Genomic DNA, 16617 nt, shown 5'->3' with positions numbered 1-16617 from the left:
TGTCCCCGACAGAGATGTTAAACAAGCATAATGGAAAAGAAAGGTAAAGGTTTAGAACTTGTAATAACACTGCATCTTGAAGTGTTGTTCTGTCCAGTCAGGGCTTTTAGGTACTGTGACCTGGCTCAGCTATTCCATAAAGTCATTATGCAATAATTACTTCTGCTTCTTTATAATCTAAAATTTTTTAAGATGCTTTGCAGGCCAGATTTTAAAAGCAAAGGTGTTGTGCCATTGTCAAATAACGTCAAATAATACTTTGGCCCTAAGCAGGACTACTCTTAATTTCAATGGAAGCAATAAAGTAATATCTGCTAAGGGTCTCTTTAAACAGATTCGTCTTTTCTGGAAGTCTTCATGTGCACATTCCATCTGTGTTTAAAATGGAAACTTTCAGGAAAGACTTTAGCATTTAATTTAAATTTTAAAAAGTCTTATTAAATATCTGTTTTATATTTCAGGATATAATCCGAAATTTGGGTGGCCTTTCTATTATTGGAGGGATGCTCTCAGATTGCTCTCCCAAAGTCAAAGAAAAAGCACTAAATGCACTTAATAATTTGAGTATGAATATTAAAAATCAGGAAGAGATACAGGTAAGTTTCTTCAAAGGGAAAAAAAAAAATGAGACACAGGAGACAGTACAGGGCTTTCAGATTATTTGTTAAATACAAGACAGATGCCAAAATGTTTTGATGTTAGACATACAAGTCAGCAGGTCTGGATGATCCGTGCCTCCTAAGGCCAGAGGGATAACTTAAACATGGATTGCATCACTGGTACTTACTTTTTTTAAAAGACAGTTGGGAAACTAGGCAGTTTGTGTTCAGCTTTTACCAAATGCTGAACACAAACAGAGAATATACTGCTGAGTTTCTAGCAAAAATATGTGAGGAAAGATGGTTTCTAAACATGTCTAGAATAGCAGCAGTGGTTGTTTTATAGAATGAATTGAAGACTGAACTTAGTATGACTCTTTAGGCAAGGGAGAAGAAAACAGTCATTGATATGTGACCAACTTTTCAGGATGATACTTTCATCTTAAAAGAATAAAATGACAACAAGTCCTGCTGCTAAATATAGCAGATGGTGTGGATGTGAAACGACCAACCACCAAAAAGCATCCACTTTTGACATTATAAGATTAGTCAGTAGATGAAAAAGTATCCAAGCAGTGAGCTGATGCAGATGTGATATGTACTGGTTTTTTTTCATTAGCTTGATAAAAAGGCAGCTTGTCTGTATGTGGCAGTTTGCAGCTTTAGTGCTAAGCAACATTTTTTAAAAGTAGTGCTTGCAAACAGCAAATATTTATATAGGCATATAGGTAGATAACAAAAACTTTGCAAAAGGCAAAGTAATTTTTTTCTTAATTAGGATTCCATGATTCATTGTATATTGTCATCCAGAAGAAAATTTGATAAACATTGTTAATGTCAGTTGTCATCACTATTCCTGAGGAGTACTCCAGTGAAAGGGCCACATGGTTGGAAGAAAGATTTGATTCCAAGACTCGCCCTTAGCTTGTTCTCAACATTTAAGAAGATGTTAATTGCTCAAAGTGATTTTTTTAAGTAACTCCTTTTAGCAACTGTGCTACTTCTGATATGGAGTCAAAGCAATCTGGGCTTTCAGAGCAATTTATACTTCAGGAAGATTACTGAGCATGACTCTGTAATGTCTGCTTCTATGCAGACATTCTATGCCAATAGAATGTTGGTATATATTCAAAACAAAACAAACAAGTACTTGTTTCCAGGTACCTTGCTCAGGTTATATGTTCAGCCAGCAGCATTCGGGCGGTATTGACAATACTGTAGCTAGGCCACTGATACTATTTATAAATAGAAATTCTGCTTTTATCCAAAAAAAGTCTTTTTATGTCCTTCTCTTTTTCCCCAGGTGTATATTACACAAGTTTGTAGGAATGTTGAGTCAGCTCCCCTGAACTCTGATCTACAACTAGCTGGACTCAGATTGTTGACAAATATGTCTGTTACCAGTGACTACCACCATAAGGTTGTAAACTCAGTTCCATGCTTTCTTCATTTGCTTTCAGAAGGAACTGAAAGGACGCAGGTAGGGGGTAGTGTATTGTTACTAACCATTTATGAGGCTGCTTTACTTGACTATTTTTTACTGTTCTGTCAAACGGTTCAGATTGTGCTTAGAAAATTATATATTCATCAGTGATATCAGATAGTGAATAAAGTCAGCAAAATATGGATCTATATTACTTTCTCACTGTAAATCTGAAAGGAGGAGGGGAATCTTGACAGCAGAGCTGTTGGTCTGGAGCTCGACCCAAGCAGTGTTACATGCACTGCCACTGTCCCACGCCTTTGCTAAGGCAACTCCAGAATTCTGTCCTGCTCGGTGCCGCTGGTGCCGCAGCCCAGCAGGGACCCGCGGGGGAAGGGCTCCGCTGCGCACCCACCTCCCTGCGGAGACGCGCCGAGCACGCCGCGAGGTCTCATCCCTCATGCCTACCACACCTCTTGCAGCTCTAGGGACTGCAGTGGGAAATGGTGCTCATTTGTCAAGCATTGTAATCTCAAAGAACATATAAGCTTCAAACAGGGACCAAGTTCAGCATTTAAGAGGTCAAAGTACCATCAATATCAGTGTATCCAGTTGTTCTATCAGATATTATTGATGCCCATTACTGCTGTGCTTGCTGTTCTTGGAGCTTGCAATTAACTTGTATGTTGCCCACTTCAGATTCAAGTTTTGAAAGTACTTGTGAACTTATCTGCAAACCCAGCCATGACAAGACATCTTCTCAGAGCTCAGGTATGATTCTTGCTGTTTTGTTGTATTTTTAGAATTTATAGATGCGTATGTGTCTAGATATGTGCATGCATTAGAAGAATTTTAATGTATTAGTATATATGCAATGCAAGAGTAAAATTCTAGGCAGTACCTGGTTAAATTTAGTAGCTTGAAGTGTACATCCTTTCACCAGTATTCTTCTAGAGTGCAGTACAGGTACCATACTGGCAGAGAGTCACAGGGCCTGTGCACTAGAAGGCAGTAGGTCATACTTCCATGTACCATTCCAAATCATCAATGACAACTTGCAGAAGCCCGTTCTCACTTTCCCGTTCCACCAGAGGTGTAGTTCCGTGAACTTTTGTATGTAACACAAAACATTGATTTTGACCAGGCACGTACATCAAGTACAACCAGTATTGTGAATGACCCTTCTGAACAGCTGTTTCTATAGCTGACACACTGCACCTAAGACAATCAATCTCCACTGACATCCCTGAACCTTTACTCAATTGCAGCTGTAAAACTTGTCTCTAAGCAGTCCAGGAGTTCCCCCATCCACCCAAGCACACCTTCACGGAGAGCTTTACCTGACATTTGTAACTGCTAGCCTTGGCATACAGATCTGTCTCAGTTATACCTTTTCCTCACACCAAACCAAGAAGTCAGCTCAGTTCTGCACCCTCCTCCCCCTGCCTAAAGTAAGTTTCTTAAAACATGCAGTGGCTTTTATTTTTCAGTTATCTGTTATGAGCAAAGCTAGTCTAGACACTACCATCTTCTCATTAATAAACTAGGTTAGGGTAGCTAGATGTTCAGTTTTCTGTTGAAAGTGTATCCTTTTCTCTGTCACATGTGCTAACATAAAAACGTTCAAGTCACTGCAGAGGGCAAAAGCAACATTATTAAGAAGGAAATCGCACCCTGTCTTCCAAATGGGAATTTTCTGGACAGCCACATTTTAGAGATTGAAAGTACAAAGCATTTATTAGCCTGTGATGCACAAGCAGTCTTTTCTAAAGAGGAAATGTGCTTGCTGTGCAAGTTTCTGGTATGCTTTCACAGCATACGGAGCTCTGGTATTTCATAGGGTTTGTCTTTTAGATGGCTTAGGTGCAGATTTTTTTCCCCATTTTTCCAAAGTTAGATTTAGTTACACATACTTACTACTGGTGATTAAGTATGGATCATTTCTTGCATATCCTAGGTGCCATCACTGCTGTTACTTTTTGACAACCATATAAACAGAGACATTCTTCTCAGAGCCCTGACGTTTGCAGCAAACTTGAAAAAGAACATGAACAACGACGACAGCACCACGACTCAGGACAAATACAGCAAAGATTCTGTTTTCTTTATGTTCTGCAGGGACTCGACCCCATTCGCCCAGAAACTGGCATCTTTGTTGCATCACCCTGATACAGAAGTGAAAGAGCAAGTTGTGAGGATATTAACACAATAGTGACTTTTTTTGTTGGTGTTAAAAAAACAGACTGACCTGATGAAAATATCTGATTCTAGGAATGCTGTACTACAAAACTTCCAACAAACAAACAATAAAACAACAAAAATACTGAATACTACCATATTACTAGGCACAGATCAGTCACTACAAAAGAGAATGCAATGTATTTAATACAGCAAGTATAACAGATTTTTCAAAATATTTTGAGTCAAAGATTATCTGCAATTGCAAGTCAACATTCTCTTCCTTATAAAAACATCTACAAGAGCAGTATCATACGTATTTTTACAGGATCTTGCTGTTCTGTAGCAGCCCTCAAGCCTGCTTTCCATGGTGAGCTTTACTCCCTTTTCTCTGCTGCTGGAACACCATTGCAATAATTGCTTCTGTTGCCTTAGCCCCCATAAAGTTTTAGTCATCAATCCAGCATTAATTCAAAATGAAGTGGAAGACATAAAGAGCATTGCAGAAGAACCTGAAGGAAGTTTAACTGATGAACATAAACGACATTAGAAAACACTTCATACTAGTATGAGACTACTAGAATTTTCTGAACACTGCATCAGAGAAAGGGAAAAGTGCCAGATGTAAAGGCCAGTTTTCCATCTCATACCATTTTTAAGAGAGCTGTATTGCCTCAACTGTTACCAAATGCTTCATCTTTCTACATTAATACACACACTCTGATCTTAATAAAATGTTACTCTCTTCTCTTTCTGTAATTTGACAGTTATTTATTTTCAGCAGGTGACTTTGCAAATAGCTAAAGCTGCAAGAAAAATGTGACCTTGAAAATACAACATACCCATGCCCTGATCAGTACAGGGGGTAAAGCTATAGGTATCCAATTTATCTGCATAGGTAGTTCTAACTCATCAGGAATACAGTTAAGGCAGAAATAGAAGCTGGCGGGATTCCCAGGCGGGATCCTGCCGATGGCTGACAGTGAACTTCCCTTTCTGCTTCCCACTGTTCATTTTGGAATAAGCAAGTTCCACTACCCTCATTTAATGCTTTGCCACTTCTTGTAGATTTTTTTTTTTCTGCTTCTGTATTTAACTAAGAAAAATAAAGGCTAGGCCAGACACTAGGAATTTACCAAGCCCACCTTTCTCTTCTGACAAGAACTTTGGCTTGTCTGTTCTAGGTATACCTGATATACATATGTTTTCTTAAGCTCAGAAACAGAGATGTCTAGATGTTCCTCTCCCTGTTCTCTGACCAAAAATAAGATTTTCAAATATCTTTTTGATAATTAAGCTTGATCTCTTATCCTTTGCTTTTGACAGCTAACAGAATCAAGCGACCACTGTCCCCTTTTCTAAAAATACACAAAAACTTCTTATGAAGTTGTCTCAGTTTCTTTTTTTCTGGTCTAAAGGACCTACTTTTAAATGCTTTCTTCATAGAATAATGCTGTTAGGATGTTTTGAAACCATGCAAGACCTCCAAAGTGTCTTCATGCAAGTGTATCAAATTTTTTTAGCCCCAACCCCCACCCTAGATGGAAACTTATCAGCACCAAGCAAAGCATAACAGTCACTGTTCTATATACAGATGCTATACATTAATAGAGCCAAGCCAAAATGTGTGCCATTACTGACATTTAATCTTCTCAGTCAGTACTACTCTGCTATGTGGCTGCTTATCTAAGGATTCTATATTTTAATTTCATTCTTTCGTTCTGAAGTACAGAATTTTACAGAATAGTTTACTGATGATTTTGAAAACTGAAAAAAAAAAACAATCAAACAACAAAACCCACAAACTCCAACTTATTTTTAACCATGTCCTTCAAAGTACTCAAACATCCTGAAACTTGGTCTCCTCCACAGTATTATGTGCATGTAATATATTATCCAAATCATCACTGAAGCTGTTGTGTAAATATGAGGCCAAACAGAGACATCATCTGAAATACCCTCCTGAAGTCAACACTGAAAACCAGTTTTAAAACAGTTTTGAACTAATTCTGGTGAATACATCTAAACCATACTAGAATTACCTTTTCAAATACAAAAGTCTTGATGTTTGTCAAATAAGAATGCCACCAAAGGAAGATAAGCTCTTTCTTCTTACACATAAGTGTAATCCTCTGTTCCAGAACCCTTCCTCAGCATTAACTTGGACTAACAGGTCTTCGCCTCTTTGTTGGTATTAAGACCTAGAAGACTTCTAGGACTTCCCAATATAAATGTTAAAAGATAACTGTCAAAAGATTACTTAAGTTTGCTCCTAGCATGAAATCTCATTAACTGGTTTTAATTAGTTACCAGAAGTTCATGTCTTTAAATTCCATAGAAATGATGTGTCTTTTTTTATCTTCATGAAGTAGAAACATAAAATGTAATGCACAGCAAGAGCAAAAAAGTAACAACCCTACACATCCCATAGACCAAAACAAATCACAAACAAAAAAAATCATTTCCCAATGAATTATGAAGGAGAGTAACAACCCTTTTTATTGGCAACAATAGGCTTTAATTCTGTTAATTAGCATGGCAATTTGATACAGATACACTTAGCCAAGTTTTACAATACTGAACGATGTTGTAGTCTCTCATTAAACTTTAAAATTATAGGGAAGCTACAAGAAAAAATACCACAGCCCTTGCTTAAGACTTTAAAAACTCAGTAGAAGGCTGAGGCAATGGCAAAGACAAGCGCCGTTAAGGGACTGCATTTGATAATAAAGTTATTTTAGACACATTCATGTCTAACCTAAAAACACTGACAAAACAATGAAAGTGTACAGATACTCTGGCCAGCAGTAAGTTTTACACATCAGTGATGCAATATTAAACTATCTCCCTCTTTAAAAGGCACATTTCTTAAGATCATTGTAAAATTCAGCTTTTGTGGTTCATCGATACATGAAAATGTAGAAGCATTTAGTAAAATAATTATTTTACTGTGCTTGTGCTTTAACAACACAGCTGTATTGGAAGACTCCACCCCACAAAACATCAGCCCCACAATGCTATCGAGGTACAGGGCATAACCTGAAGATTAATGACTAACAAGTGGGAGATGACATTCTAGCAATGACTAATTCAAGTCAGCCATTAATTCAAAGAATATGTCCCGTGCTGAGGTTATTATTGCTGCTGCAGGCAAGATGAAGAGTGTTTAGAGAAACAGTAAATTATCAGTGGTGTACATAGGAGTTGAAACTGCAAGTTATTCCCAGACAATACCTTATATATTAACCAGTTTTTAGATCACTTCTCAAAACTGATAAGCAATATAACTAGTAAAATTTAGCATGAAGCCTGTATGCATGTTTTAGTTCTGAAACTAACAAACCTGGAATCTAAAAATCCAATTCACTCAATAAAAAAAAAAAAAATCTACATTGTAAGTACATCATAATATTTTTAACATTAATTGCTATTTCAAAAATCAAACAGGTCTTGCAAGGAGCGGCTCCTGTCCCATTAGTCAAACCCATCATTTGTACTCAAGTCCCGTGATTCCCCATGGTTTAAGACAAAGAAGTCATCTTTTTTCAAGCCATATCTTTCAAGTGCTTCGTTCAGTTTAACTGGAGGATCCATGTAATACTGGAAAAATAAGAATAAAATAATGGAAGAGACACCATTTGGTGTGCAGCATTTGAGGGAAAAGATAACAACAGTGCTCTAATGGTTTACAAGAAATGGTTTACATTTTAAACTATCGAGAAGGGAAGGGAGAGGATGCGTGTCAAAATGTTTGGTTTCATTTTCAGTTTATAAATGGTAAGAATGCTGATTTACAGTTACAAAGTAACACACAAAGCACAATCTGTCACCCAAAGTTCTGTCTTCAGTGTACTGAACTCCACGGTCCCTCAGAGCAGAAACATGGCAAGGAGAGGAGGAGGAAGAGGAAGAAAAGATGTTTGCAGCTCAGCAGATGGCACTTTCCCTCAGTCAGTACAACGAAGTTGTCAGCTTTGCTGCTGAAAAACTAGTGCCATTTTAGTGGTCCTTCATTATATTTGTCTTACATTTCAGAGAAGGCATCATCAGGGAGAAATCATCTGGTGTTTGCTTTTTGCTTTTAAATACATAGTGGCCTTTGTACCGTAGGCACTAGTGACAGCTTACTGGAAACATTGTGGCTAGAAAGTGCTATATCCAAGTTAAAACACGACATATCAGGTGAATGCCGATAATAGCATCAGGACTGAACTATAAGATAAAGTGGTGCAACTGAGGAAAAGACAAAGCTGAAAAACAGCTACCAGACATGGTGTATCAAAGTAGGTGTAGATACCTTCACAGGGAAAAAATGCAACAAAAGAGGAGTATCTGGGTAACATCCTTACTAGGACTGGGGACTTGGGTAGGCAGTGGTGGTTAAAAAAAAAAAAAAAGAAAGGCAACTCAGAATAACTCAGTTTTTCATATTCTTGTTGGTATTTATGAATAAACTATTGAAAATGCTATTCCATTTATTTACGAGATAGACATGATAAATAAATACTGTACTGACCCGCAGGCATGCAATACTCACTGTCTCAAAGCGGTGCGTCGCTGAATTCACTTTTACTATTGCATATGTGTCCCTACCTTTCCTGTTCCTCACCTCTGAGTTATCAGAAATCTTCCACATTTGTTTCAGTAACTTCGTACTTTCAAAGTAATCTTAACTGCAGAAATCTTATGTAATTGGTTATAGAATGCCAAGCGCTGTTTTCAACTACACTACACATAGTAACAACTTTTCACTTGTCCAAATTTTATATTTTAAGTACACATTTACAGATCCCTGTGTTAAACTGCATGAGCAAAGCTTCATTAATGACTATGTACTCAGGAAATTTACCTCATTTGCTAAAGCAAAGGTCCCCCAATGAATTGCTACAGACTTCTTTGCTTGAACATCAATATGGACTCTTACTGCTTCTTCAGGATCCACATGCTGGTATTTCATAAACCACCTAGTAAAACACAAAGTAAAATTTTGTGTCACCTTGTTCAGTGCAAGACTTCTTTACTTCCATTAGGTAAGCTGCAAAGAATAATAAAAAAAAAGCCCACCTAATAAAAAAAAAATATGGAGCATGAATGTCTGAACAACACAGAGAACACTCGAATTCCCCAGGCTGGAACATACCGACATAACTCCAAAACAGCAGCTCATCTGTCATTCCCCTTTTCAAACAGATTTTTTCTTATCTATATTTTTAATAGTATAAGGACATATTACTCATGCCTTGAGGCCTTAAGGCCATAGATTTAAATCCATCCCTGAAAGAATTTCGTGCTAGCGGCACACAGCAAAAAGTGTGTGCTTCAGAAGGCAGCCTAAGCAAACGGTGGTGAAGCAGAAGAGAGAACCTGGTAATTCTTGAAAAATACTGGATTTTTACTGCACTATTCAGATTCCTATCTTCCTTTCCAAGTCTATACTTGCTTTGCTTCCAGCATTATACAAGCACTGTCATCTAAAACGTTTAGATACACCATCATAAGTAGGATCATAGAATGGTTTGAGTTGGAAGCGACCTTAAAGATCATTTAGTTCCAATCCCACTCCCATGGGCAGGGACACTTCCCCCTAGACCAGGTTGTGCAAGGCCCCATCCAACCTGGTTTTGAACATCTGCAGTGTTGGGGCATGTACAGCCTTCCTGGGCAACCTGTTCCAGTGCCTCACCACCCTCACAGTGAGAAACTTCTTTCTAATTTTTAATCTAAATCTACCCTCTTCCAGTTTGAAGCCATTACCCCTCGTCCTATCACTAGAAGCCCTTGTAAAAAGTCCCTCCCCAGCTTGCTTGTAGGCCCCCCTTTCAGATACCGGAAGGCCACAAAGGGGTCTCCCCAAAGCCTTCTCATCTGCAGGCTGAACACCCCAATTCTGTCGGCCTGTTCTCATAAGGCTCATAGGAGGACAGAGGAGCTCTCTGATCATCTTTGTGGCCCTCCCCTGGACCTGGTCCATGTCGCTCTTCTACTGGGGAGTCCGCAGGATACAGATGTCTAAAGAAACAGATCTTTCACACTTTATAAAAGAGTCATCTTTATCTCCAGAGAGGCTGCAAAAACCACATAAAGCCTGAAGCAAGAGAAGAATGCTGCAAACTGCATGCAACTTAAACAGGTTAGAATAAGGGATGCTATTTCAGAAAAAAAAGTAAAAGCGCCACAAAGTAATACCAGATTTTTACTCAACATTTTTCTTGTAAGAAAGTAAACTGATTCATCCTTGCTGTGCTTAAGACTGAAGAAAGCTCTCCCCAAGACCACTGCACACACACAGGCAAGCATCCTAGACATTTCAGCTCCACCTTCCAATTGCCTTTTTTTTTTTCTTTCCATTCAGCAACATCCTTTTGCCTCAGCAATTTCCTTCTTTTGCCTCTATATTCTACTGAATGTTCTTAATAAAGCAGTTTTAACTTCTGAGTGTATTTCTTGTCATCAGCATATAATTTCATTTATGTTTTTTGATCAGACTTTAATTTTCATACCTTGGCTCATAAGCTCCAATGGGGATTGCTGCAAGATCAAAAGGTCCAAACCTTTTGCCTATCTGTTCAAAAGCAACACAATATCCAGTATCCCCTGCGAAGAAAAACCTATTCCAAGGTCCCAGGACAGACCAGCTGCCCCAAAGAACCTGGTTGTCATCTGTCACAGTCCTTTTGCACCAATGTTGAGAAGGGGTGAAGACAAAAGTTACTGCATCATGACCAGGGACACAGTTCTCTTCCCACCAATCCAGTTCAATCACATTCTCACAACCACATCTCTGCATCCAGTCCAAGAGCCCCAGCGGCACGAACCAGCGCAGCTCACTCCCAAAGCGCCCGTTCAAGCTTGTTACAGTGTTGTAGTCCAAATGATCGTAATGGGTGTGGCTGATCACGACGGCGTCGATTTTGGGGAGCTGCTCGACTGTGCAGGGAGGTCCCCGGAAGCGCTTGGGACCCAGCAGCTGAGTGGGGGAAGCTCGCTGGCTGAAGATTGGGTCAGTGAGAAATACGAGTTCATCCATTTCCACCATAACTGTGGCGTGTCCCAACCACGTGACCCGCATACCAGTTCCTGTCTTCCCAACTAGTTCCGGCTTTCGAATAAAGTAAGGTTTTAACATTGGAAGCTCTTTATCGAGTTCCTAGAAAAAAAGAATGTCACAGCCATGAGATTTCAGAAAGTACTTGGCCACAGAACAAAAACTGCACACAAGGCACAAGTCACTACAGTCAATATTTGCATTTTTCTTGTATTTTTAGGCAGAGAACTGCAACACAAAACAGATACCTTTTTCATAAGCATTTTCCCAGCTACTTCCCCTTTGCTGCAATCTTAAGGTTTTGTAATATTTTCAGTTCTCTGACAAGAGAAAGAAGAGAGAGCCTGAGAGTATCCCATCAGGCCAGAGTCTGAAAGCACTGCAGTGAAAGCACTGCAAGGCACTAACAGGATCCTGGAAAGGCTTTGCAATCACCTGGCCTTCCTGACCTGGGAAAGAGCCTGTGTGTACATAGACACAAAGAAGCTATGCTTCTCACAATTTTTTATTGAAGCTTTCGAGGTAATTAAATTTTAATTCTTACTGAATAAATTACTATACTGATCTCCCTGTATGTTCAGGATGCAGTTCCATGACTAAGTCAACCTAAATCCATACTCCTGTGTAACAAAGTTAAGGAAACCCTGCCCCACTTCCCTTTTTCTTCCTGCATGAATTCTTATGCAGTCCCCACTCAAGCCTGATCGGTCAAGAGAACAGACCCAATAGAACATTAATCCAGTGGAGGAAAACAGCTTTCAGCTCGATCAGCTTTCAAATTTGGTTGTGTAGCCTCAAGCTGGCACAAAGGAGGCTTTGGCTGAACATTACCTACTGAAACTCATCGTCCAACCACTGCTCATTCTCTCATTTTGAACTGGAGTTACATTCTTCACTGTAGTTTGGTTGAGATGCTTAGGCAGAAGTTTTATTTGGAATAAATTAGAATTTTCCTATTAAAAACACCTGAAAGCCTTCTCAGAGTTCCTGACCATCTCTAGTTCTGCCACAGTGTGGCTAAAGCTCTTCTCACAAAGAGTTCTGAACTTCTCACCCTGCTTAAGAAGAATTTTCCTATGTTAGTCATCGTCTACAGGCTCCTGACACTCTTCTCTCCCTGGTAGTCACAGATGTCCCAGCACTTCTGGTTCCTGATCAAGTTCTCCCTGCAGTGGTTGCTGCTCTCATTCTCTAGGTCTACGATAGTAGATTGGTGTTATCAGCGAGCTTATACAGCACTGACCTCCCGCTCCCTGAGAAGTCCAGCTGATGTTGTGACAGTTCAGGAGTCTAGGATTTCCTTTGCTAAAACAGTCCTGACAGCTTCAGGAAAGTTACTTTCTCCACAATATTTTATTCATTTGGATGGCATATGTTGGGAAAAAAAACAAAACATAGATACCTACACTCTCCTGCAATTCTACTCTAAGTATTAAAATATTCCTGAAACTGCTTTTTCTGAGAGCAAGGCACCTCTACCGAAAAAGTTTCATTACTGTCTCCAGGAACAAGAACTAGATAACCTTCAATAAAGCTGAACAGAAGGTTCGTACAATACAATAATTTTATTCATACAAGAACTAACAAATTACAAGTATTAGACTGAGACAAACTGTTGGATCCCCAAGAAAGAAGCATCACTTTTTCTCCATTTCATTCTACGTACATGGGAACTACACTGGAAGCAGAAATCTGAACCACAGAGAGTTTTACACTGTGACACTTCAATTAAAAAAAAGTAGATGATCCACAAAACATAATACTCAAAAATGGAAATTACAACAAACCACAAAATTCCATGTGATTAAGTCAGCAAATCAGATTATTTCAAATAAACTCAGATATGAAACTTAATAATTGTCATAATGCAAATATAGGTAAGTACATTTTTAATGGAAAATGTCATTTTTAGGTGGTTGTTTTTAGAGGCAGACTATGAATTATTCTGAGAACTCTAAGTGAATCCACTTTATATTTGCTGACAGATGACAAGTTTTTCTAAAGTCCACATCATGCAATATTAATAAACAATTCTGTTTAATGGGCAGATGTGAACAAAGAGTTTTTAACCGTGACTCAAAAAAATAGTGTACTAGTTTTGGCTGGGATAGAGTTACTTTTCTTCCTAGTAGCTCCTATGGTGCCATGGTTTGGATTTGTGCTGAAAATAGTGTTGATAACAGACTGAGGTTATTGATACTGTTGAACAGCGCTCATGAAGCACTAAAGCAAACAGGCTGGAGGCACATGAGAAGTTGGAAGGGGACCCAGCAGGGACAGCCAACCCCAACTAACCAAAGGGACATCCCATACCAAATGACGCGGTGCTCCCCACTAAAAAGCTGTGGAAAGGAGGAGGAGGGAGGGAGATGTTCGGAGTTACGGCATTTGGCTTCCCACGTGCCCGTAACATTTGATGGAGCCCTGCTTTCCTGGGCACGGCTGAACTCCTGCCTGCCCATGCAAAGGTGTGAACCAATTTCTTACTTTGCTTATTTTTGCCCTTCAATTCTCTCCTCCATCCCACTGCTGGGGAATGAGCAAGCGGCTGCGCAGGGATCAGCTGCCCAGCGGGGTGAAACACCACCCTGGCACTCGCAAGGGCTTGACAGGGATGTCGCTACGACCAGCACCATTAGTACTTCAAACAGTTGATTTAAAGGGAGAACTAATCACTAGAAAAGGCATTTGTAAAGGACACAGGGACAGGAAGACTGATAAATAAAAAGTAGCACAGTTTGAGCAACTGGCACCTGACCTATTTAAATGAAACTCTGTGAATAGAAGTTCAAGGCAAAGCAAGAGCACCAAGGCAGCGTACCCTGGAAAGCCCAGGCTCTGCAGGACAGCTACAGGTTGGTGACATACAGGCCTCTGACCCAAACTAAGGACTCCTCAGAGGACAAGATCAGAAATCAGGCATTGTGATCTATCATAGTGAATCACACAGGGAAACAGCCAAAGAAATTACTTCTCAGTGCATGGGGTTTGAGTTTGGGGTTGTTTGGTTTTTTTCTTTTTATTTTAAAAAGTACACTAAAATCCCCCAAATTACCTTTTAAAAAAATTAGGACTCAGAAGATATCAAACTGAAACACAGCTTCTATTGGCAGTATATTTCCTATGAAGTTCTTAAAGCTCATACAACAGGTTAAAACCAAATAATGAACAAAATACATAATTTTATGAAACTTTTATTTATATAATGTATACATATATACATTATACATATATAAATGTATATATTTGTATAAATGTACTATAGTACATTTAGTTCTCTGTCAGACTAACCAGAAACATCAATATTACAAGAATTGTAACAGATCTTTGAAATGTGATATGAATGTCAAGTCAGCTACCAACAGAAACAAAATGTGCCTTATCCTGTCTTATCTTCATCACTGGAATAATACAAAAATTCCTCCTGCTGTGCCCCTTCCCCCCTCCCACATTCTCCTTTCCTTCCTAATGCAAAGCAAGAAGAAACACATGACTGGCTTTGGTAAGACTAGCTAATTAACTGAGGATTTTTGGTGCTTAGTGCATACTAGAATACTGGATTTTACAGAAAGGAGAACAACCGAAATTGTTGATCCAACAACTAAAGATACTCCACCAGCACCGAAAAAAGTTATTAAAGCCTGCACTGAAAATGCAAGAAGTCTCTGCATTCTGAATAATGATACAGGCTTGTTGTGAAGGCCTGATTATAATACACATCCTGGATAATATCCCCTTTTTTTAGCATATGCAAAGCACTTGATACAGATAAACAGAACCTGCCCAGCATGGCAGGGTATCACTAGGACCACTCAATGTGGAAACTGAAGTATGAGCCTGCTCAAAAGGCATGTTATCTGGCAGTGATAAATAAAGTATGGAGCCCTTAGTCTGAATTTTGAACAAGCTCAGAAGTGCTTTACAGGTCGATTTAGGTGTGGGGCAAACATAAATGGAACAAGCATCAAAATGTCTGAGGACTCAAGAAGCGCATTTCACTGATCTCTATCTAGGTTTTTCTATCTCTGATTTACTTCACTGAGATTCTGAATAATTGCAGGCACTTAATTAAAAAAATTCATAAGCAAAGCAATAAAATTAGTCCAAAATTAATCCCAGCTGGGTCACAGAGACAGCTTTACAACTGGTACAGTGTAGATTTCTTTGTAATCATCCTTTATTGCAGGGATAATCTGTACATTAAAGGGGAGTGCTGCAGTTTTCCACTGCCATCAGAGAGCTGTGTATTCTGTACTTTGCAGCACACCTCTGCACTGCCTGCCAGGTGCTTCAGCCACTAACCAGGTTTCTGACTGGTGCCAGCAAGATACAAACCCTGTTGTACACTTAAGGGGAACAGGGCGACAGTCAAAGGCAACTGAAAATGCCAAGGCAAGAATTTTACACAAACGTGGCCAAAGTATAATGCAGCACACTGCCTAGAAAGCTGCAGATGCTGAGGCACAACCACTGTTACTACTAGAAGGTGCAGAGAATCTCTAGAAGCAGCACACCAAATTAAAAAGGGTAAATTGTTGGAAGGAATCCCGAGACCAATGTGAGTTTGCTGTGCTTCTTTCTGAAGTCAAATTATTATTATTACAGAACAATTACAACCAAGATTATTTCCCCCTTCAACACGTTCCGTGATACATATCCTTAAAGAAATCTCCAAACCTCTGACCACCATGTTTCATAAGTAACATGGCTTTCCTGTCCATAAAGCTGATCAGATTCTTTCCTTCACAGGTAATTCACAAAAGATAAAAATGAGAAGTGTAAACTCCTCATTAAATACTGACTGTAGGATTTATAGCTTATGCATGCTTTTTTGGCTGCTTAAAAGCATTATTAACACTTGTTTGTTCAAAAATACTTTGCTTGGTTGTGCACCCTTCAGCAGAGCTTTTCCAAAGTGCAGTCAACACAGAAAATACACTGAGAAGTAATCCCAGCTGTCATAACACTTCTTGTGGCCACAAAGATAACCCGGGACTTTCCAGTATCCATTACTCTTCATGAAGAAGCTTCTCTCAGAAGTTGCCTCCTCCTTTATATAAAATATGTGACAGAAGCAATACGCCAAGAACAAATAATGGTGTTTGCCAGTAAACTGGCACTGTACCTTTAGTATTTCAGTACAAATAGTTTTAACATAAGCAATTTTTCCTCCTGATGTACTGAAACAGAAAAACAGGTTTGCAAATACTTTCATAAGTAAATGACAGCAACTGTTTATTACATTTTCATGGAAAAGATGTAACATATGTAGTAAATGGAAGTCTTGGAAAAACAAAGTAAATTTTTTTTTAAATGAGATATGCCACAGCAATTTCATGCAGCATGAGTGATGTTAGCAATATGCATAAGGC

General features: G+C 39.0%; 2 protein-coding genes across 3 annotated transcripts in view; one reads left to right on the top strand and one right to left on the bottom strand.

Annotated features, from left to right (window-relative positions):
• Nucleotides 1-461: 461 nt before the first annotated feature.
• Nucleotides 462-4234, top strand: ARMC10 (armadillo repeat containing 10; the record flags this gene model as incomplete). Its single annotated transcript, XM_008936349.1, has 4 exons — nucleotides 462-596; nucleotides 1903-2079; nucleotides 2722-2793; nucleotides 3980-4234. Coding segments are annotated over 4 exons (639 nt in total), but the record flags the coding sequence as incomplete, so codon positions are not given.
• A 3270-nt stretch (nucleotides 4235-7504) lies between these two features.
• Nucleotides 7505-16617, bottom strand: part of NAPEPLD (N-acyl phosphatidylethanolamine phospholipase D) — an 11713-nt gene continuing 2600 nt past the window's right edge. For both annotated transcript variants that reach the window (XM_008936348.1, XM_008936347.1), the window contains 3 exons: nucleotides 10701-11347; nucleotides 9050-9164; nucleotides 7505-7800 (listed from right to left, as the gene is read on the bottom strand). In XM_008936348.1, coding sequence (XP_008934596.1) covers nucleotides 7675-7800; nucleotides 9050-9164; nucleotides 10701-11347 — 888 coding nt within the window. In that variant the 3' untranslated portion in view covers nucleotides 7505-7674. The remainder of the gene's footprint in view (nucleotides 7801-9049; nucleotides 9165-10700; nucleotides 11348-16617) is intronic.

This window comes from Merops nubicus, unplaced genomic scaffold (genome assembly GCF_000691845.1).
Source record: "Merops nubicus isolate BGI_N331 unplaced genomic scaffold, ASM69184v1 scaffold39972, whole genome shotgun sequence".
In the NCBI taxonomy this organism is placed as follows: Eukaryota; Metazoa; Chordata; class Aves; order Coraciiformes; family Meropidae; genus Merops; species Merops nubicus.
This window is presented reverse-complemented; position numbering and strand designations above follow the sequence as displayed.